The sequence below is a fragment of the Marmota marmota genome, unplaced genomic scaffold (assembly GCF_001458135.2).
Source record: "Marmota marmota marmota unplaced genomic scaffold, marMar, whole genome shotgun sequence".
Taxonomy (NCBI): domain Eukaryota; kingdom Metazoa; phylum Chordata; class Mammalia; order Rodentia; family Sciuridae; genus Marmota; species Marmota marmota.
This window is the reverse complement of record NW_026000057.1, coordinates 8933847-8957637: the sequence shown is the minus strand read 5'-3', so window position 1 is coordinate 8957637 and position 23791 is coordinate 8933847. Positions and strand designations below refer to the sequence as shown.

At 43.7% G+C, this 23791-nt stretch overlaps 2 protein-coding genes across 3 annotated transcripts in view; one reads left to right on the top strand and one right to left on the bottom strand.

Annotated features, from left to right (window-relative positions):
• The window catches only part of Sh3d19 (SH3 domain containing 19), a 171526-nt gene that overhangs the window by 41939 nt on the left and 105796 nt on the right, over positions 1–23791 (top strand). The window lies entirely within an intron of this gene.
• On the bottom strand, positions 6692–12703 carry LOC125619764 (transmembrane protease serine 11G-like). The gene is made up of 2 exons (XM_048813515.1): positions 11982–12703; positions 6692–10526 (listed from the first exon to the last, which is right to left on the bottom strand). The coding sequence occupies exons 1-2, from the start codon at positions 12476–12478 to the stop codon at positions 10421–10423; spliced, it is 603 nt and encodes a 200-aa protein (XP_048669472.1). The 5' UTR covers positions 12479–12703; the 3' UTR covers positions 6692–10420.

Below are 23791 nucleotides of genomic sequence, written 5' to 3'. Positions count from 1 at the left end.
GAGGTGGAGAGAAGCTTGTGGGGGGAGAGAGAGGCTTGTGGAAAGCCGGTGGTGGCAGTTGAGGCTCTGAGGATTTTTCCTGAGAGGCTGTTTTGTTTGGCGTGTGTGGTTCTAAAAATAAAGTTAGTTTCTTTTGACAAGTGGCTTCTGATTGTGCCCAGCCAGACTGTGGCAAATTTTATTTTATTCACTCTGTTTTTTTAGTCATTCGCTGTCGATTTGTCATTTTGGTATGACTCTCAGTGCTTTTCACCTTAATTTCTTTTTCTGATATTAATGTTACTATTTGCAATTTTCTCTTGTTCATTTCATGGAAGAAAAACCTTTCTTTTCTTGTCCATATCACAGCCACCTGTGTGGATGTTCCAATTAATTCATAGTACTCACAGGCAGTTTTAACTGCTGATTCACTTAAGTATAGCTTTAAAACCAGTAAGACCTCTATTTCAGATTTGCCTCCAGAAAAGTTAGCTTATTATTTTGCAGAGAGTCTAAAACTCTGGACAGATTTTTTTAAGTTTTAATTTTTTGGTACTTGCCAGGGGCACTTTGCCACTGAGCTACATCCCTAGACCCTAACCCTAACCCTTTTTATTTTGATATGGGGTCTTGCTAAGTTGCTGAGGCTGTCCTCAAACTTGCCATCCTCTTGCATCAGCCTCCTCAGTCACTGGAATTACAGGTGTGCATCATCAAGATTGGCTTTTTTTTTTTTTTAATTCCTTCACTTGTCACAGGAACAAAAATTTGACTAGACACTCTACAGTCTTGTGGTTGTCCCAGGTCTTCAGACTTTCATATCATTGGACAAATCTCAAGTACCGACTTTGGATTTTTGTAGGATCGCTTACAGAATAATCTCTCTTTTTGCGGTACTAGGGGTTGAATCCAGGGCCTCGTGCTTGCTAGGCAGGCACTCTACCACTGAGCTACATCCCCAGTCCCAAATATCTTCTCTTTTCTCTTTTGTTTAAATGTTTTTTAAAAATACAATTTGGTACTGGTGTCTGTTGAATTTTATTGAAAATAAGCGTAGCTGATGAGGGAAGAGTTCCAGCTCCTAAACGTGGCTGGACTGGTAGGATCAGAAAAGGTTCCCTTGTAGCTGCTCTTGAAGTAATCAGTGCAGAGAGTGATGCTCAATAGTTGAAGACCCAAGATGCAGGGCCATGGAGGGCTGGGGCTGTTCCCATCTGAACCCTCAATCTTGGTATCACTCCAGTTGGGAGCTGACCTGTCCCACCTGGGGCCACCCAGAACAGAGCACACAGAACCCCCTGTGAAGCATTTTTATTCTCGCCCAAAGAAAGCGAAACCCGACTCTCCAGCTACTTTCACTTACGGAAAATTCAGGGGATAAAAGAACAAGTTAAAATTACAACACAAGGAAGTAAATGGTCAAATCCAGGATGTAGGTTTTGTAAAGCACCTGACCTAGTTTCTGTAATAAGTAACCCTGTGAAGAGGCAAAGGGAGAGAGGCTGCTCCAGGTTACAAGAAACTTCAGAGGTATAAGTGTGTGCGGCCCTTGTTTGGATCCGAATTCAACAGACCAACTCTAAAAGACTTTTGGGTACAAGCAAGGACATTTGATAATGAACTGAGTGTTAAATGGAATGAGGTTAATCTTGGTAGGTGTAATAATGGCCTTGGATTATGAAAGTATTTTTTTTTTTGGTTCCAGGGATTGATCCTAGGGGTGCTTAACCCCTGAGCCACAACCCCAGCCCTTTTAAAATTTTGAGACAGAGTTTTGCTAAGTCGCTTAGGGCCTTGCTAGGTTGCTGAGGCTGGCTTTGAACTCGTGATCCTCCTGCCTCAGCCCTCCAAGCCGCTGGGATTACAGGTGTGCACCACTGTGCCCCGCTGAATGTTTTCTTAATTTGACGCAGCAATCAAGAAAAACACAGCCTGGCATTTTACTTCTCCCTTGTTTCTTCTAAAATTAGCCTGGGAGTTGGAAGCAGGAGAGTGGGTGCCTCTCCCTCACCCCGACCTTCCTGAGGAGAAGCTCATAGAGCTTCTGCCTCTGTCATCACGCTGGCTCCAGGTCTTAGAGTCTCTGTCTCCAGCCCATTACCCTGTGTTATCATTAGTGGTATCTTTAGGCTGGTGAGTGGTGCACACCTGTAATCCCAGGTACCCAGGAGGCTGAGGCAGGAGGATTGCGAGTTTGAGTCTAGCCTTGGCAATTTGGCAAGGTCCTCAGCAACTTAGTGAGACCTTGTCTCAAAATAAAAAGTAGGTAGGGCTGAGGATGTGGCTCAGTGGTTAAAGGCCTCTGGATTTAATTCCCAGTACCAAAAAACTAAAGAAACAACAACAAAAAAAGGATTGTTATAAAAGTTAAATGAGATAGAGCTAGTATGTAGCATGGGTTTGCCTATTTAAGCATGCAATCATAAATAGTAGCTGCTGTTTTAATTTTTGTTGTTGAACTGGCATCACAGCTTGACTTCTTAATTGGATTCTGGGTAAACTTGCCTTGCAGAGGACTTAGGTTGATGTCGATGGTGCCTGGGGAGCAGGGTTTCTCAACCTTGGCATTGCTGGCATTTGGGGCCAGGTGATTCCTTGCTGTGAGGTGTCTGTCCTGCTCAGTATAGGATGATAAGCAGCATCCCTGTGCTGTCCTACTAGGTGGATAGCTCCACCTGCTGCTGATTGGTTGTGACATTGATCAGACATCGGTAACCACCCCTTCCCCCGGCCATTGGAGGGCAAAATCACCTGGGAATCGAGAACAGCTGATCTAGAAAAAGGTGCCACTTTAGGAATTCCCTCTTCTCTTGAGCACCCTAAGGATAAAACAGGGCAGCAGTAGATCTTGCAAGTTTTGTAGCTCTTTATCTGCATTGCCAGGAAGGGTAAATGGATTCTTTGCTACTTTTCTAATTCAGCTGATCAGATGTGGGGGGTGGTTTGCTGTGCTGGGGATTGAACCCAGGGGTGCTCTACCGCAGAGTTGTAGATGGACAGCATGCCTTTATTTTATTTGTGGGGTTTTTTTGTTTTTGTTTTTGAACTTAGGTACACACAACTACTGAGCCATACCCCCAGCCCTATTTTGTATTTTATTTAGAGACAGGGTCTCACTGAGGTGCTTAGTACCTCACTATTGCTGAAGCTGGCTTTGAACTCAGTATCCTCCTGTCTCAGCCTCTCAAGCCTGTGTGTGTGCGCCATCCTGCCTGGTTCATTTGTGTGGTGCTGAGGATTGAACCCAGTGCCTCACATGTGTGAGGCAAGCACGCTGCCCCTGAGCTACAGTCCAGCCTATCCCCAGCCCTTTTGAATTTTGAAACAGCGACTTATTAAGTTGTTGAGACTGTCTGGCTTTGAACTTGTGATTCTCCTACTTCTACCTCCTGAGCTTCTGGAGTTACAGGCATGTGCTACCACGCTCCTGTCAAATCGATCTATTATATTGGAATATTTTATTACATTGGAATATAAGGCTCCTTATAAAACCACCTGCTGAAGAATGATTTCCTTAGCACATATGTGTCATACTCTGACTTTTGCCTTTTTTTGGTTCCTTGTAGCAAAGGTACATATGTTGTCTACTAAAAAGGTTCAGTCTGATCTTGGACAAGAAATTTTTAGTCAGGCTTTAGGTTCATCAACCAGTAAGTCATAGAACTAGTCCATAGATGTAGCCTCTGTTAACCCCAGGACCAAGCCTTGACCAGCCCTCCGCTCTCCCTGGCTCTTTGCCTTATCAACCAGTCTGTAGGTTTCCACAAACTGGGAATGATCCTCCTGCATTCCCGGCTGCGCACCATCAGTACCCATTCCCTTTTGGCAGCGATTGGTCTTGTTCTTTGGGTCTCTAAAGGAAAAAATATTTCCCTTTCCTTGTTTTTTTCCTGCCTGCTTCTTACACTAGCAGATCTTCCAGATGGTTTTGACGGTTGACTTTCAATAGTCTAAAGCTCTTGTTTTGTTCATACAGAAGACCTGATTGGATGCTTTCTGTTTGCAAGGTTCTGTAGTAGATGCTGGTTAGAAGGTCAGGAAGACAATAGGACCCTGCTTTCTTTTCTCAAGGCTATTCTTACCTACTTAAAAGAAACAAAGCTTTGTGCACCCAAATAACTACAGACAGAAGTGAGGCATCCCATAAGAGGTACAATAACTAGAACCAAAGGGCAGATATTATTTTGTAAGAAGGAACCTTGAATAGAGCTTTCTAGCAGTGAATGAAAGTCATTTGCTATAATGGGCAGTGTCATTATATCATTTTTGGAGTCATAGTTCTGGATCAATCTGTTAAATCAAATAGCCGTATGATCTTAGGAGAGTCACTTAACCTCCCCAAATTTCAGTTGCATTCATTTGTAAACGTGGGATAAGTAACAACCTTCTTGAGTTGTTAAAACTGAAGAAGACAATATTGAAAGTGAACAGACTAGTACCTGATACAGAGGAGTCACAAGTAAGTTCCTGATGTAGTTAAGAGATGAGAGGAAGATGTCCTGTCGCCCAGAGAATCCACTTGGGCAGGTCTTCCACAGCCTGCCTCAGCTCATTTCAGTCTTGCCATTGGGCCCTTATTTTTTTAGCTTCTGGAATTCAGGGCTTATCAAAGCACCCAAACTACATCAGGCTCAAGAGACTGACCTACTACATCTTAAGAGACTTGCATTTAAACCTCAGTGTTTATTTGCCCTGAGAGCTGTTCGTTTCCATTATTTAGTCTTCCCTTTTCTCAGCCAGCACAACCACCTTAATGATGAGTAGGGAAGCCAAATTATTAAGTAGGTGTTGTTTTGAAGAGGTTTAAAATTAGAACCAATGGAGAGGGCTAATCTCCAGGAGCATTTTATTTACTAGAATGAAATATTGTTAGTTCTTTTTTTATTTGGTACTGGGGCTTGAACCCAGGGTACTTTACCACTGAGCTACTCTGCAGCTTTTTAAAATTTCTACTTTTGGGACAGGGTCTCAGTAAATGGCTCCGGGCCTCGCAGAGTTGCTGAGGTTGGCTTTGAACTTGTGATCCTCCTGCTTCAGCTCTCCAAGTTATTGGTGGGGTTCTTTTTTTTTTTTTTTTTTGTCTTTTTGGAACTGGAGGTCGAACCCAGGGCTTTGTGAATGCAAGGCAGATGCTTTGCCACTGAGCTACATCCCAACCCTCTCCAAATTATTGGGATTATAGGTATGCACTACCGTGCCAGGCTCTGTTAGTGCTTGTTAAAACAAACAAACAAACAAAATGGGTAAAAGAGCATTTTTCTATAACAGAGCATGTTTTTATAAGTAAAGACAAACATTTATCACAGCTTAGGGTCTGGTGAACCCATATGGTTCTCTGACTTCCCTTCTTAGATTTCATGCTGACAGTCCCCCTCTTCTCCTCCTCCTCCTCCTCCCTTCTTCTTCTTTTGTTTTTGGTACTGGGGACCAAATTCAGGGGTGCTCTATCACTGACCGATATTAGCCCCTCTCCTTTTAAAAATGTTTTACCATTTTGAAACAGGGCTTCACTGAGTTGCTGAAGCTGACCTTGAACTTGTGAACCTCCTGTGACAGCCTTCCAGGTGGCTGGGTTTGCAGACATACACCACTGCACCTGGCTCCATTCCTCTTCTTAATAACCATTTCACTTCAGTGTGCAACACTGTTGATTAGACTCTAGCTGTCTCAGGTATGATCTCATTCCTAGGATGCATCTTAGATTATTCCCAAAGCTCAAGTTCAGCTTATTCCTATAATACCTCAGGTGTGTATTTATGGAAATCTTTTTTTTTTTTCCTAAAGGTAACTATCTCATTCCATCTCACCCATTCATATGTTCATTTTACTGAAGTTTCAGTTTTACAGGCTCCTGGTGGGCAAGAGGTGGGACGGTGCTGAGCAGCAACGCTGGTTCCCATTCTCCCATTCCCAGCCGTGAGCAGCCAGCTTTCCACTGCTGCTGTATTAACAAGGACAAGGATCATCTATTGGGACTGTTAAAAAGCAATCTTGGGCTGTGGTTGTGGCTCAGTGGTAGAGCTCTTGCTTAGTGCATGTGAGGCACTGGGTTTGATCCTCAGCACCACATTAAAACAAAACACAAACAAAAATAAAACCTATATAAAATAAAGTTATATAAAAAAAAAGGTAAACTTACTCCTGGATCTGGGAGCAGTATCAGCTCATCTGTGCCTTCCAGCTCTTTATCTTGTGATTCCATGGCCTCCGTATGTCTCCTTGTACTGTTTTAGCTCTCCTGTCTAGATCCATGAGCTTCGTCCACATCCTTTTCCCTTTTCCATTTATTTAGCATCCACGTGTCTAGTGAGTTTCTCTTTTCTTTGGCTGAAGCATCTTCTACAATGTCAAGTGTGCCTGTCTTGCAATTCTGTAGTGTTGTCATCGAAGAGAAGTTCTGATGAGATTTTACTTACACAAACAGTGTCCTTTTGAGGATAAAATGTTATCATTCTTTTTTGATTTGTGTGTAACTTGTACATTCAGGGTTTATTTTATTTTATTTTTTTAATTCTTACCATTTTCTTTATGTGTTGGAAAGCTTTCCCATGGCCCAGATTTATTTTACTTGTGGAGTTACCTTAAATTTTTGGTTATCAATGAAAATGGGTTTTTAAATTTTTTTTTTTTTAAGTACCAGGGATTGAACCCAGAGGTGCTTAACCACTGAGCCACATCCCCAGCCCTTTTTTATATTTTATTTAGAGACAGAGTCTTGCTGAGTTGCTTAGGGCCTTACTAAGTTGCTGAGGCTGGCTTTGAACTCAAGATCCTCCTGCCTTAGGCTCCCAAGCTACTGGGATTATAGGCGTGTGCCACTGCGCCCAGCTTGAAAGTGGTTTTATTGGTATTTAGTCAGTTTGAGGAAGGGATGCCCACTTTGCTGTCGATCTTTCTTGCCAGAACTCCTTCCAATTATTTTTTACTATTTGTGAGTAATACAGAGCACCCTGTTACGATTTAGCCAGGATTTTATAAATTCCGTAAATGAACTCAGCCTTAGCCAGTGTCATATCCAATGTTCTTAGCCATGCTTTGTGTACCAGAGGCTTAGGAAAAGAATAATAAGGGGGAACACGAAACCTGTTCTTAAGCTGCCCTTGTAATATGGCAAATTGGCCATCCCTCTCATGAACACCGTCCCTCACCCCACACCCAGGCAGCACTTTCAGTGGTGGGGTTGATGGAGACTCTGAAGGAATTCTCCCTTACCCGCCTCCTTTTAAACTACTCCATGCCTCTGTGGAGCCCGTGACCACTGAACACAGTCACCTTCACCTCCCAGCTTCTCAGGCCAGAGCCTTCCCTCACTGTTCCTGTGGAAGGCACCCTTTATGGGAGTCCCCAGTGACCTCAACCTCCTGATATTCAGACCTCATTGACCCACCTTGAAAGAAAGAGAATAGAATAGAACAGAATAGAATAGAATAGGAGGTAATGAGGCATCAGGTTTGAGATTCAGTTATTAAAGCCTGGCTTCCATCTGGGTCTCTCCCTGTCTTGGATTGCTCCCTCCAGGGAAGCCTGTTGCCCCTGGGCAGTTCTAGGGGCAGTTCTTCAGAGAGGCTTCTGGGAATGGATGCCCTAACCCTAACCCTAAACCCTAAACCCTAAACCCTAAACCCTAACCCTAACCCCTAATGGATGCTCTGCGTTCGGGTGTGACTGACAGCATCCACCCTGTGACAGACCCTGAGCCAGAAGCACCCAGCTAACCCTAACCCTACCCCTAACCCTACCCCTAACCCCAAGGTCTGTAAGTTTTGGAGCCATTGTTATGCAGCAGTAGATTGCTGATCCATTCACAGCTTGGGGGCCTGGAACCTGGCCTGTTTGACTTAAAACCTTCTGATCTTCCAAGTCCTCCTTTTTCTTTGGAACCCAGTCTAGTCCCAGGTTGGATGGTTTTCATCTTGGGTTCAGCTAAGGGTCAACTAACCTGAGACCACAGCATCTTTGTCTACTGAACTTGGAGAGTGATTGTACCAAGTAACTTCCGGATTCCTTGTAGGACTAGAATTCTGTGTTTCTATATTTCTTTGTAGACCGTGTCTCCAGTTTCTTCAAAAGAATGACTATGAGGCCGGGCACGATGGCATACGCCTGTAATCCCAGCAGCTTGGGAGGCTGAGGCAGGAGGATCACGAGTTCAAAGCCAGCCTCAGCAAAAGTGAAGTGCTAAGCAACTCAATGAGACTCTGTCTCTAAATAAAATACAAAATAGGGCTGGGGGAGTGGCTCAGTGGTTGAGTGTCCTGAGTTCAGTCCTTGTTATTCCCCTCCCCGAGAAAAAGAATGACTGAGAACTAAAATCATTAGACTTAACCAATTTGTTTTTGTTTTTAATTGACAGTAATAATTATACATCTTTATGGAGTACAGTGTGATGTTTCAGGACATCTATATAGTACAAAACAATCCACTTGGGATTTTTCTGTCATTCATCATCTCAAGCATTCACTCTGGGATCTGCCTTTCCCGACTGACCTGGGGGAAGAAGGCAGCAAGCAGATTAGGCTTATGGGGTCACAGAATAGCATCCAGCTTCAAGATCCTCAGCTTCTAAACTTCCCTTTTCTCTCTCCTGTCCATACTGGCCTCACCAATTAAGGTGACCCCAGGAGATTCAAAGGTGGAAGCATAACAGGAAGGAGCCCAGAGAGACCCAGACTGGGGGTAGCCAAAAGCTCAGTAAGCAAGATGACTGATTTCTCAATCCAAGATTTATAGAAACTGATGTTTGTGTAGACTCCAGGCTCATTGGTTTGGATGCAGTTGGATCCCGAGCTCACCACTCCCACTCGAACCCAGAAATCTTCCCAGAAATCTTTGACTTCACACATCAGAGGGTCTCCTCGACTACCCTTAGAGAGAAAAAAATTGGCTAGGCTGCTCAGGCGATGGAGGGAAGGAAACTAGGGAGGCTGAGGCACAAAGATCACAAGTTTGAGGCCAGCCTGGGTGACTTAGCAAGGCCCTGCCTCAAAATAAAAAATAAAAAGGGCTGGGACTGTATCAGTGGTTTATCAGGGACTGTGGAGTTTAGGCTTGTCCAGGCACTGCTGGGTTCCCCCAGGGGCTCTGGAGATGCTGGCATGGAACAAGCATCCTGGGGAAGGCAGGTCTGTGGCAGGTGTCTAGGGGCTAGATTCTTACTGCACATTGATCCATCTGCTCCGCTGGGAGCTTGGAGCAGATCATGGCTTCACTGTTAAGGGGCTTCACTTCCCGCAATAAGCTTTCATTTTGATAGTAGGCACTGCAGGTCTGGAGATCAATGAGGGACACTCTCAGCTCCTTCAGTGTGTAAGATGGTTTGATATCTGCAGGGCCCCAAAAAGTCAAAGCCTCTTAAAGAATTAGAAAGCAGCTCTCGGCTCTGGATACAGATTTCATGTCTGTGATTTTCAGATAGCTCTGATCTCAAATATTCTGCCCCCGTGTTAGACAGCATCCTGACTTTTGGGTTTGGGAAACAGCCTGCAAAGCTGAGCTGCCTGGCTCTGAACGAGGCTGTGGTCAGTTGACTCCCGTTCAGATGGCCCAAATTAGTGATCTTATGATTCAGAAAAACACAAAACAATGAATGATGCAGAATTAAATTGTTTATCTTTGCAGCTGGGCCTGTAATCCCAGTGTCTTGGGAGGCTGAGGCAAAAGATTGTGAGTTCAAAGCCAGCATCAGCAACTTAGTGAGGCCTTAAGCAACTCATTGAGACCCTGTCTCTAAATAAAATATAAAAAGGGCTGGGGATGTGGCTCAGTGGCTAAGTGATCCTGGATTCAACCCCTCTGTACCCCCCCCCAAAAAAAAGTGTCTTTAGAATATAGTTTTATTCTTACATAGAAATAAAGGGTAGCCATGATATACTACACAGACTCTAGATTATCTGCAAAGAATCTAGCCTATTGACACGTAGACGAAGCTCTGCTTTCCTAGCTACCCTGACCTGGAGCGTTCCCGAACTGGTCTCTGTCTCCTCCCTACCCCTCTGGAGATCCACCCAGGTGCCCCAAGATAGCTCTGTCACTTCTCTCAGACTGAGCAGACTGTCTTCATTCTCTCTCCATTGCCCTGTTCTTTTTGCTTTGCACACAGTGTGACCGCTCAACAAGAATAAAAGCAGGAATCGATAAGCAAAGAAATCATAGCAGAAGCGACATGAAGGAGGCTTAGGATCCGGGGAAACCTAGAGCTGGCATTAGGTGTGGCTGGGTAGGATGGAGAACTGGGCAGGCGGGAGTGGGAGGCCCAAGGGCATCTCCTCAGCCTTACACTGGTACTAGCTCCCGAGTAGCCCCACCCTGTCACCCAGCCGGAGTCCATGTTCTTCAACCGGCTCTCAGCGGAGGGCAGACAGATGGGAAGATGACAGGGCCCAAGGCAACTGGGCGGGCCAGCTCTGCCACAGCGATGGTACTGGACACGTCCCCCTGGAAGTCAGGATGGGGGATGATCCGGGACACAGGTATTATCCTCTCTTGTTGGGTGACCAGAGATCTGGAGCGAGCCCATCAAGACATTATATTCTCTGGTGTCCTTTGACCTGGGAGGGAGAGGAACAGAAGAGCATCATGGGTTTCGTAGGGTGTCACAGCCAAGCCCACTGTTCTCTGGTCCTGTCTAAGCATTCATTCTTTCCACAAGTGACATGCCCTCAGGGGGCTTTGGTCCTAAGGGGTGTGCACAGTTGAAGGGGAGAAGAGAAAAGAGAGACATAACAAATAAGTGAACAAGTACCATTCAGAATTTGAGATTGTGATCAGTGCTACAAAGAAAACAAACAGGATTTCAAAACAGTGTAGGAGGTGGGAAGAGTCCTTGGATCCGATGGTCAGGGAAGGTTATTTTAAAGAAACAACTTTTTAACTGAGACCCAAAATGTTTGCCTCAGGATGAGAAGAGCTACCGGATAAAGCATTCCAGATGCAGGGAATAGAGTATGCAAAGGCTGTGAGCGTGAGGAAGAGCTCAGCAGTTTCCAGAAACTGAAAAGCTGGAATACAGGGGATGCGATTGGAAAAGTGGGCAGGCAGACACTGGGTAACCGTTTGTGGCTTGGAGGCCACAAGGAGGGGGTGACATGATCTCACTTCCAATATTAAAAATATCACTCTTTGTGTCCATGAGAGTAGCAGAGCTTACACTGTTGCAGCGGTCCAGGGACAGCTATGTCAGGGTCACAGTACATTTTGGAAGTGAAACTGGAAGGACTGATTGGACACATTGGATGGGGAGAGTGAGGGAAAATAAGATCAGTGTTTCTTTTTTCTGATTTTCTTTTTGCATTTCTGGGGATGGAATCCAGGGCCGGACTAATTGAACCACACTACCAGCCCTAAAATATCAGTATTTCTTTTTTTACATATAACTTTATTTATTTATTTGATGTGGTGTTGAGGATGGACCCAGTGCCTCACACGTGCTGGGCCAGCACTCTACCACTCAGCCACAACCCCAGCCCCGAGATATCAATATTTCTCATTTGAGCAACTGGTCATTTTGTTAAATGAGATGGGAGAGACAGAAAAAAATAGATTTGGGGATAATGGCAGTGGTAAAATGGCAGTTTCGTTTTGACCGTGTTACCTTTGAGACATCCCAAAGCAAATATGTCAGGACTAGGGTGTGGGGCTAGAGATTTGGGTGTAAACAGAACTTATGTGACATTTAGTCACAGGAACTGGTAAGTTCACCCAGGGAGCTTGAAGAGGGCTGGGGAGGTGTGCATGGAGATCTGGGTGTGCTGTAAGGCCCTCGACCTCCTGGGGAATGCCTCCTGGGGGAGGTTTAGATCTTTCAGACCCTCATCGCTGTCAAGAGGGAAATAACCCACAGTCTGCGAGTAGTTGCTCTGAGCTGAGCTCTAGGGGGAAACACGTGGACCACTGACAAGGCACCCCATGCTGCACTGCAGCGTAAGATGAACCCCTCCTCCGCCTCGCCCAGGAGCTCAGCCACCTGGCTTCCCTGCCAGGTCCCTGGGAAGGCCAGCACTCACCGGAAGCAGCTTGCCATGGTCAGCATCCATTTCTGCGAGATGAGGGAGGCCGAGCAGATGTGAAGAAAGCCCTGGCGGATGCTGACCTGCCAGGGCCACTGCCCTATGTTCCAGGCCTGAGAAGATGCCCGATGGGACAGCAGGCCACCCGAGTACTGCCAACAAAGGGAGAAAGGCCTGCGGTGTCCATTCTGCAGCCCTGACCCTGCCTGCTCATTGCCCAGCCAGTGTCCTTGGCACGGGTTCCTCCCCCTCAGTCCACGCAGGCAGGATGCCCCTGCCTGGCGCCTTACTTGACTGCAAGAACTCCGATTCCTGCTTATCTCACCTGGGGAGAGAGAAGGGGGAACGGGGCTATGGAGGGCTCCCAGCGCAGGTCCTGTGCACTCTTCCTGGGGCATAAGCCCATGTCCCTGCTTGGGACTTAGCTCACCCCGGGCCTCATCTGAGAGGCCCAGCAGAAGGAGCAGCAGGACTGCAGGGCCAGCAGGACACATGTCTCCCTCAGGAGCAGCACTTCCTGTTTCCTGGGCTCAGGCTGCCAGGCAGAGGCCAGCTGGGGGGCAGCCAGGGGCAGGACCGGCTTCTCCTAGATGGGCTCTGGTGCCCCGCTCTGGTCTTCACCCCCAGCCTGATTCTAGGGACTTGTGAAGAGCAGCGGCAGACCCAGGGGAGGAGCTGGGGCCGGAGGCGCCCCCTGCTGTCCTGGGAGAGCCAGGAGACTGGGCTTGCTGCCAGTGTGGGGGATGGGAGGGGGGCAGGTGGGGGGGTCTTGCACTGGCAGGAGGAGGCCTTGTTCAGTGCAGAGTGTCCCTCAGCTCTGGCCACCCTCTTGCTTCTCAGGGACCTGCTCTCGTTGCTTTGGTTCACTTCTACCCTGACCAAGAGTGAACCAACTCTGCACCAGCCCCTGAGCTTGGGTCACAAAGGGCTGTGCAGACCCACTGCCCCAGGTTCTGGGCCTGCGCATGCATATAGGACTCCAGAGTGAACAGGAAATAAGCCAGTCAGCTAGCTGACCGATGTTTCTGCTTCCTGTCTTTCCCTTTCGGCCCTCTGTCTACCTCGTGTAATCTATTCTTTGCTTTCCTTAGTCAGCAGATACTTATTAGGTCTTCACTGTGTGCAAGATACTGTGCCAGATGAGGAACAGGGTGTATGTAGAATCATGCATGGTGGGGGCTTCCTGTCCTCAGGGAGTTGACAGTCTAGTGGGAGAGGTGGATTATGGGAATAACTCAGGAGGTTCTTATTTATAATTTACATCCTATTTATTAAAGGGAGACAGGGGACTAAGGTATTTAGTGTTAGTGCCAACCTAGTGCCAAGCAAAGGTTGGTTGTTATTTTTTTTGTACCAGGGATTGAACTTTGGGGTACTCGGCCACTGAGCCACATCCCCAGCCCATTTTGTATATTATTTAGAGATAGTTGCTTAGAGCCTCAATAAGTTTCTGAGGCTATCTTTGAACTCACAATCCTGCCTCAGCCTCCTGAGCCACTGGGATTACAGGCGTGTTCCACTATGCCCAGCTTGGTTGCTATTTTTAATAACATCCTCATGACGATGACAAAGAAAGAGTTATAGAGAGTCTTGACTCTTCCAGGCGCAGTGCTTGGCACAGGAGAAAATCATGAGAAAAATAAAGATGAACGGGGTTAGAAGGCCTGTAGAAATAAAGGGGAAGATTATAGTTCCAACAATCCAGAGTGGGAGTGTAATATGATAATCATTGGAAGCCTTCTTGAGGCTGAGGCCAGAAAAAAGAAGGATTGCTACATCTGATCTGATAATAACAAGCATTCTTTTTAGTCAGGAGATAGGTTTCCCCCTCTTTGGCAATAAATTCAATGAGTTTGTCACAACATTATAAAAAGCACATTGGTTAACACAATGAACAGTTTTGGAGGAGACTAGAAGAAGCTGGTTTTTATATTGCCTCTCAGCAAACGCTGACACCACCATCTTGAATCCTGACCAAGGCGTTTCTGTGAGGAGATAAACCGAGTTAATTGAAGTGTTTATATTTCTTGTTATGTAAAACTTGAAACAGAAATGGAATCTGAGAAGATGCCTTTGCCCTACTTCAGACACCGCCATTTCCAGCTCTGCTCTGGTGAGGGGCAGGCCCTTTGGCCTTCTTGACATTTCGTGTAAACCGAGGCACCTCACTCTGCATCCAGGGGAGCCCATCTCCGCTCGTGGAGGCCACAGAGTATCAGAATCAGAAATCAGAGTATCAAAGGGCTCAACAAGTCTCATCAGGGAGTGGAAAAGGCCTCAGAATAGAAAGCAGAAATAATCTTGGCCATCGTTCCCAGGAATTAGAGTTTTTAGGATACTGATGTGTATGATTTTTGTAGAGTCTATTACAAACATTAGAGGGAAAGACGGTTTAAAAATCTCTTTACAAGTTGTCCTTTTGGTTTACAAAATGAATAACTCTCTATTCTTAATTCTATTGCCTAATTTAAAAATGATTCTTGGGCTGTGGCTGTGGCTCAGTAGTAGAGTGCTCGCCTAGCATGCACGAGGCATTGGGTTCGATCTTCAGCACCACATAAATGTAAAGTAAAGACATTGTGTCCACATAAAACTTAGAAAATAAATATTTTTTAAAAAAAGATTCTAAATAGTTTAACATGTAGTCACAGAAACCTGATGGTATTTTATATTTGCATAATGTTTCCATCCATACAGCCACCATGGCTCTTGTTGAGGAAAGCATGTTTTCGTTCCCATTTTATGGATAAGGAAACTGAGGTCCTTGGAGGTTAAGTGACTTAACTAATTATATAATACCATGCAATAGCAGAGCTGAATGTCACTTCTATTTCCAGTCTTGTAATCGGATTCAAACCCAGATCCTCTGACTTATCAGTCAGTAATTTTTCCTGCCCTGCTACAGCAGCCTTCAAGAGTAGAGCTCATTCATAGTTATGTGGTCTTTTTTTGTTTTTGTTTTTGCCTGTGCCAGGGACTGTTCTAGAATAGATATGTGATAGCATAGGGGGAAAAAAAAAAAGCTCCAGTCTGGATCTTTGGTTTTGTCCCTCTTTTCAGGGGTGGGTCATTTTGAGAGTTTAGCATGCTCAGAAGCTGTTGTAGCTGACATTTGGCAAGATCAACAGCGGGGCCTGATGCGGTGGTGCACGCCTGTAATCCCAGGAGCTCGGCAAGCTGAGGCAGGAAGATTGCAAGTTCAAGGCCAGCCTCAGCAACTTAGCAAGGCCATAAGCAAAATAAAATTTAAAAAGGACTGGGAATGTAGTTCAGTGGTAAAGCACCCCTGGATTCAATCCCCAGTGCCCCCACCCCCTCATAAAAGACGAGTCATTAAAATAGAACAATTCTTATTGGATTAGAACTTGAATCACTGCAAAGTGAATCTAGGTTGCTGTCGATTTCTTTTTAGGTGGCAAGGCTCATTGTAGAATTTATTCTATGTACAGAATTTTAAAAGTTATGTAAGTAACAAATCTGGCATGGTTTGGGGTAGGCACGTCAAGGTAGGAGTCCAGCTGCACATATCCGCTAGGCAGTTGAATATACGAATCTGGAATTCAAGAGGTTAGTCTAGACCAGGGCTGGTAGGGGTCATCAGTGTGTCAGAGTACTTAATGCTCTGAGACGAGGAAAAGTGAGCAAAGCAGGGAGTATAGATAAAGCCCCCCCAGTGCTGGACACCCTGCTGTACCCCTGTATCCCAGCCACTTAGGAGGCTGAGGCAAGTTGCAGGCCAGCCTGGGCAACTTAGCAAGACCCTGTCTCAAAGTAAGAAATAGAAAGGGCCGTGGATGTTGCTTAGTGATAGAGCACCCCAGGATTTAATCTTCAGTTTAAATAAATAGCTCACTGTGGGTGCTGAGAATCGACCCGATTGCAGTTTAGATGAGATACACAGGAATCAATAGGAGAATGAGAAGGTGGCTTTGAAGTGGGCCAAGAACGGACACAGGTGTTCTGGAAGCCAGGGAGAGAAGGTGTTTCCAGGAGGAGGGAGAGGTCAGCTGGCAGATGCTGCAGAAGACTGAGAATGGGCTGTTGGATGAGCACCGTGGAGTTAGGGGGGAGGTGATAATTAGAGAGGAATCTGAGAGAGAAAAAGGAGTTTTACTGAAGAGGGAACTAGAGAAACAGCGGGCTGAAGTATGGATGGCACGGTTTTTTGTTCTTCTGAAGACGGGAGAAGTGACATCATGTTTGTGTGCTAATGGATTATCTGGCAGAGGTGGAAATGAATGAGGAAGAACGAAAGCCGGACTGTTCCTGAAGTGACCTCCTTGAGCCAGGGGACTGAGCCTATGTCACCGCTTGGGAGTGAGAGTGCTAAGACCTGAGCACAGATCCTTCATACTGGGGAGCACAGACACTGGCCCGTAGGTGACGTGGGTGGAAGTCCCCTGCTCCTTGTTTCCTCGGTGGCATGTGGAAGGATTCCTTTGAGAGGGAGGGTGGGAATGGAGGTGTAGAGGAAGGAGATGGTGTGAGCTGCTCATGTGGAGATGAACGGACTAGGGATGTAACAGTTGACCCCTGGGCAGCAGAAAGGGTCCCCTTGAACTTGAAGTGATACTGGCATTGCAGTGTTCAGCAGTGCGGGTGGCGCATGGAGAGGGCAGAGGATTGGCTCCAGGTGGGGTGAGGTGCTCTGCAGTAGATACGATGGAGGGGGACAGGGAGGGAGCAATTGTAGTAAGTCCTGAACTTAAACTGGAAAGGTGGTTGCTTAAAATTCAGATCATGGAGAGGGTACAGTTGCTGGTGATAACAAGCCCAGAAAGACCGTGGAAATAGCATCTGAGACCTAGTGAAAGATTGTTTAATCCCAGGCAGGGAAAAAAAACAAAAAAACAAAAAACAGATTTTGGTGAACCAGCTTTGAGGGTCAGGGGAGGGAGGGGAATGGGGCATCTCAGGAGCCCGCAGCCTGTGTCACCTGCACCCTCCCACAGGTACTTCGGACTGCAGCAGATCCATCGGTCAGGAGGTTTTGTTGACTGATCTTCAACTGGCAATTTCCCCAGCCAAACGGTCCTATTTTTTCAGCCACAGTTTCCCATTAGTTTCCCAGAGACACGCTGGGAGGCTGTGTCAAGCCTTCACACATCTCACAAGAGCCCCGCGTCCTCTGCAGGAGAGAGGGGGAGAAACCTAAGAGTTAATCGTTATTATTAAAATATTAACAGGCCTGACTCCTGCTGCTGCTGCTGCTGCCTGCTGGGTGTAATATTCAGTTGGATTTTTTTCCTTTATAAAATTACTGAAGAAATTTAAACAGTAAAGAAATGGATGAAGTAGCATAGAAAGCACCCCCGCCCAGCCCTGTTGGTGAACATCATTCCACACTGCTCTCTTCCCGCTTCCTTTTTGTTTGTTCATTTTTGTGGGGTCCAAATACACCTATCTGGAGATATATATATATATTTTTTTTACATCATAGAAAAAAATGAAAATATTCTTTGTTGCATTCTGTATTCAACTTAATTTTTCCATCAATGTCCTGTGCTGGTCAATGCAGACCTGATGATTTGACTTCAGAAACAGCTGCGTAACCTCCCATGCACAGAAGTAGCAGAACTTTGTATGTCCATGTTGATGGATTCTTAAATTTTCTTTATTTGCTACTATTAAAATTATGTGAATATATATGTGCATAATTTTTAATACATTAATTTTGGGATATATTTGCACACACATTAGCATAATTTTAATATGTGAATATGTATATGTATATATATTGCTAAAAATATATATTCTTTAATCCTCATGTATGTATGCAATTGTTTTAACATGGATTGCTTTGTCATGGAATTAGTAAAGAAAAGACTGCACTTTATGTCTGATTTCTGTTGCCAAATCATCCTAAAGAGATGGCATCAATTTACTGGGATACCTGGGCACCACCGTGGCACACACCTATAATCCCAGTGGCTTGGGAAGCTAAGACAGAGGATCATGAGTTCAAAAGCAACTCAGCAAGCTGCTGTCTCTAAATAAAATTTTTAAAAGGGGTTGGGGATGTGGCTCGGTGGTTAAGCGCCTCTGGGTTTAATTCCTGGTACCAAAAACCAAAATTTACAGTGACAGAGAATATCCTTTTTCTCCCTTCCTCATTTACACTGATCTCTGCCCCTTCCCCCTCTGTCCTGGCCAATCTGAGAGGATGTAGAGGAAGAAAATATTATACCCAAAGCATGCAGCACTAGCTTGGGGGAAATAACTGGAACTGGAGGATAAGAAAAATAGGAAGATATTTCATTCTTATTTCTTATAAAGAGAGTGGAATGCTAATGCTTCTCCAAATGTTAAGACTTGGATTAAACAGAGATAACCTTATCTAATTCCTTCCTTAAAGAAGGTGATGAGGGGGGACAAAGAGTAATGAAGTCATCAAAATAATAAAAGAGGGAAAGTCTGATTTGTTCTTGAAAATGTTGTTTTCAAATCTAGGTTTTTTGTTTTTTCCCCCAGCAAATTTGCAGAGATTGCAAGTTCTGTGATAAGCGTTTATGAAGTATTGACACCATTTTTTTTTTAAATTTTTTTTCGGTACCGAGGGGTGCTTAACCACTGAGTCACACCCACAGCCCTTTTTTAAAAATATTTATTTATTTTTTTAGTTGTCGTTGGACACAATACCTTTATTTTATTTACTCTTATGTTGTGCTGAGGATGGAATCCAGGGCCTCCTGTGTGCTAGGCGAAAGCTCTCCTGCTGAGCCACAACCCCAGCCCTCCCCAGCCCTTTTTTTTATATTTTATTTAGAGACAGGGTCTTGCTGAGTTGCTTAGGGCCTTGCTAATTGCTGAGGCTGCTTTGAACTCGGGATCCTCCTGCCTCAGTGTCCCAAATTGCTGGGATTTCAGGCTTGCACCTCCATGCTGGACTCTCTTATTTAACTGAGAACATATTTTAAAATATTGTGACTTGTATAGAGATACTGAATGTTTGCCGAGATTGAAGATAAGGACAGTCTCTGAATATATGCGTGAGTATGTATGTTTTGGATACCTTTGTTGTGAATTTGTAGTTGTCAGCCCAGTAAATTGCATACCCTCGTGCATCGTAGTTGAGCATTCATGTAAGTACACATCTGTTTGAATCTCACAACAGTCTTGCAATATGCACTTAAATGTTTCTGAGGCTCACTTTATGTCTTTGAGTAGAAGATGATGGAAAGTTAACAGATGGCCAACCAGGATATTGAGTTGACAAGGGAAAAACTTAATTTAGTTACTTTAGTTCCTGAACAACAACAACAAATTGGAATCTGAATAAATTCACTTTAGGAAAATATTGGGAGTATGTTTCCTCTGGAGTGTTTTGTTTTGTTTTTGCAGGGGGCTACCAGGCAGGGAGGAGGCTAACAGAAGAATTATAGGCACTTAACCTAGTAGTTGGTGGACTTCGAGTTAAACCCCCGCCCCGTCTTTGGTTTTAAAGTCCATGGTCTTTTCACTTCTCTAAGACTCTGTTTTTGGTTGACCTTTGTCATTGGAAGAATTTCTTAATGCTCAAAGCAGTTTTTCCTAATAATCTTAGATCTGAAAATGCTACTGACTGGATTATGCATGTCTGAACATGTACAAATATTTTCTTGTTAAATTAAGTTTAATCTTATACTTGATGTTCCTTGCTGTTTGGGGAGAACTTTAAAGCAAAGATCAGAAATCAATGACATGAATGCTTCCTAATTAGAGAACTCTCCATTCCGTGCTAACTAAAAATACATTGGTAGGTTTTCTGATCAGCTGTGCTTCATTCTAAGCTGTGAATTCCTGCACATAATGGGTAAAAACACTGTCCATCTTAGAAATGACTTTTTTCAGACTCTTATTGGCTGATCATTAGTTAAAATAAAAATGAGGAAATTAAGTAAACATTTAAAAATATGGTCTAAATGGTTAACGGGAAGTAAAGAAAAATGGCAATTTCTGATGTTTGGAAACGGTGATTATTATTTGCTTTTTTTTTTGCTTGCAAATAGAGCTATTAGGAATATGTGTTTGTGGAAGTCTCAATACTGAATACAAGGACATGAGAGCAGTCATAGTGTTTGCTTTTTCCATAAGTACCAGGTAGCTTTAATGAGCTGTTAGAAAATTACCCCTCTTGTGCAGAACTCCACATTAATTTCTTAACAGTAAACATTCTTATGTAATATAGTGACATTATAAGCAGCACTTCCAAGATTTGCTTCTACTATGTTATTTAATCCATATGAAATAAACATATCTGTTTATGCATTAAGGCTATAATTATTAAAACAAAATGGAAGGGCTAATGAAGGGAGGGATTATTTGCAGATGGGCCCAAGGGATCTTTTTAGGGTGATAGGAATATTCTAAAATGATTGTAGTGATGATTGCACAACTCTGAAAAATTATTGAAAACCATTACATTATATGCTCCACACAGGCGAATCTTATAATAGCGTGGAGCTTATGCAGCAGAGAAGCTTAAAAGAAATGAATTGAAAAGCAGATTCCCACAGCCGACCCCCGAACTCACAGAAAATCTGAGTTATTGATGAAATAGGGAATTGGTCAAAAAGCTTACCCTCTTTTACTTTTCCTTCAGGGTTTACAAGGAAATTCTACCAAAACCTTTAGGAAATAGATCATTCCAATGCTATTTTAAACTGTTCCAGAACACAGAAGATGAAGGAAAGTTTCCACATTCCTTTTAACTAAAGGGAAATAATATTGATGTTTAAACAAGGAAAAGATATTTCTCCTAAAGAAAACCAGTGTCCACTTTTGCTTGTGAATATTGAAACAAAAATCTTAGAAAAATTATAAAATAGAATCAAGTATCACATTTGAAAAGTAACATCTAAAACAGCAACAATAGCTCAATGCTAAAGAGTCCGGGCTCTGGATCTGGGCTGCTGGTTTGGAATCCCAGCACCATTACTTCCAAGCTCTTTAACCTTGGGCAAGTTATTGAACTTTCTCAACAGTAAGATGAAGCAGCGAATAAGAGAATTGACTTTGTCGGGTTCTTGTGAAGGCTGAGGGAGGAAAGCACTCAATAAATGTTGAACATCGTAATAATTGCATAGTTCATAAAAAATGATGGATGTGTCACATTTACTTTGTCATTCTGATTGTTGACCATTTGGATTTGCCATTGTAAAGAACAATGCAATAAATATCTGTGTAGAAATTTTCGTCATCCTCCTATTTCCTGAAGGCAGCTTTTAAAAGCTGAATTTTGGAGAAAAAGCTATAGACTTTTTAAAGGCCCAAATTAATCTCCAGAAAGAGTCGTACTCATTCCCATTACAGATAACAATGTCTCCGTCACCATTCTTGAACATGTTGAAGAAAATGTTAAAAGGATTTACAGAGAGCTGGATGGGGTCAGGGTGGTATTCCATCCCAAGATGAGGGAACAATCCCTGTTCACTATAAGAAGCCAGAACATGGGTGGGGGTTGTGACTCAGTGGCAGAGCGCTTGCCGAGCATGTATGAGGCACTGGGTTCAATCCTCAGCATCACATAAAAATAAATAAATAAAATAAAGATCTATTAACAACTAAAAAAAAAAAAAAAAAGCCATAATGTAAAACTTCTATCTGGGAGGTACTTTTCAAAAAAGTCTGGGCCTTTAACCCAGTTTCAGACAATATATCCAGGATCCTAACAGTCAAAACCCATCCTTACCCTTGCTTCTACACACATTTGCCCAAAGCTTTCAATCAGCAGCTGATACCCACTGATACCCCAAAGAACAGGCAGCTGGAAACGAGATCAAGATCTCTGCCCACTGAAAGGTCTGGAACTGGGTCCAAGGGGTTGATGAGGTTCCATCACTTTTTTAAAGTAAAACTGAAAAAAATGAGAGCATATCACATATAAAACTATCACCAGCTGGCCAGACTGGCTGTATGAGCTAGGTTCAAAGGAGCTGGCTGTATCAATAACTAAGAAAACGAAGAAACCACTCAGCATGAGAACGTAAGTTACTAAGGCAGGACGGCTTGGTGACCTAAGGGTCCCCTCCAGTACTGGAAGGAGCAAGAGCGCAAGCCCCCGATTCTTTTTATTTTTATAGGGGGGACACACAATGGAGGTTTGATGGAATGTTCTATCAGAATTAGGCAGGGGAATCAGATTTCAGGGGGTTGCCCATCCCCATTAGGTAATGCCCAGGTAGGGCTTGAAGCCGGCTTGATTCCGAGCGAGGGTAAAGGCCACTGGCCTTACACAGCTTTTACCTGGGTTCCAGATCAATATCCCCACCACTCAAGGGGCGTGGACCAAGCTCAGCCCAGGGCAACGGGTGGCTTCCCACATACAACATTTTGAGAAATAAAATATTTATTATTTAAGAAAAGGCAATTTGATAAGCCAAAAATAGAATTTAGTAATTTTATATTAAATAATTCAACTATGTAAAAGATAGATATACAACCTTGATTCAGAATGGTACCCGAAATGCATGAAACCCAGAGGAATAGAGATGTCCTCAGTGACCCCTCTAGATATAGACTGGAATTGGGTTTTCCTTCTCATATCAAATATTAAATGATGTTAAAAGTATTTGTCTTATAGCTTTAACTATTTGATGGAATATTTCCCCCAAAAACATAACCTAAAAAATAATCTACCAAATCAAATGCCACCAATGAAAACTTTATTTTTTAATTCTTGTTTCCCCAGAGGATAATGTAAATTCATATGTCTTTCCAGTCCTTCTCTTTATTCTCCAGTTAACTTCATCTTAGTCTTTAAGCTCTGGGAGGTGAGAATGACCCAATTCTCAGAGAAAGATTCATAAACCTGCACTGACCAGTGCAAATCCATCCAAGTGAATTTGATTTTTTAAAAATGTATTGGTTTATTTTTTTCAATATTTTTTAGATGTTGACAGACCTTTATTTTATTCATTTATTTATATGCGGTGCTGAGAATCGAACCCAGCGCCTCCTCACGCATGCTAGGCAAGCGCTCTACCACTGAGCCACAACCACAGCCCATGTATTGGTTCTTTTTAGTTATACATGACTGCAGAGTCCATTTGGATATAATTATACAAGGATGGAATGTATCTTACTCTACTTAGTATCCCATTCTTGTGCATGTACATGATGGTTGATTCGCCGTGTTGTTTTCACATATGTACATGGGGAAGCCATCAGATGCATTCTACTGACTGTGAATTTGAATTGAGATGTGTCACATTTACTTTGATCTTTTACAGAGAACAGGTGTGGCTCTCCTCAGAATATCTAGAAACCCTGGGCATAGTCACCATTAGAAGTCTGGAAGGTAGAAAGGATTCTCTGAGTTTGTTCTCTGCAAGGTATTGACACTTCGAGGGAGGAGCCTCTTTACCTTTAGCAGAATTGATTTGTCAATCTTGTCAAACAACACTTTCTCCCTTAAAAAAAAAAAAAATATATATATATATATATATATATATATGTATATTAATGGGGAACTGAGTCTCATTACCATTCAATCAAGACCTGAACAAATTAATATGAATGTGCTAGTGATTTTTAAAGGCTATAGGTCAGAAAGATCAGCAGTGATCAAGCGCCTTAGCAATGTAATTTTTTTTTGTATCTATTTGGACTTTGTGCAACAGAGATTACTTCTGTTTACATGTCAAGTTTGCTGTGGCTGTTTCAGAGAGAGCCCCACCCAGTGACACCAGATTAATGTTTCAGTACAGTACTGGAAACCTGTTTTCTGTGTAGGTTAATTATTTTAAGTTGATAGTGCAACCGAGAGACTGCCGTAGTTCTGATGTGCGTTAGCTTCGTAGGTTCTTCCAGAACATTCCTGTCACATG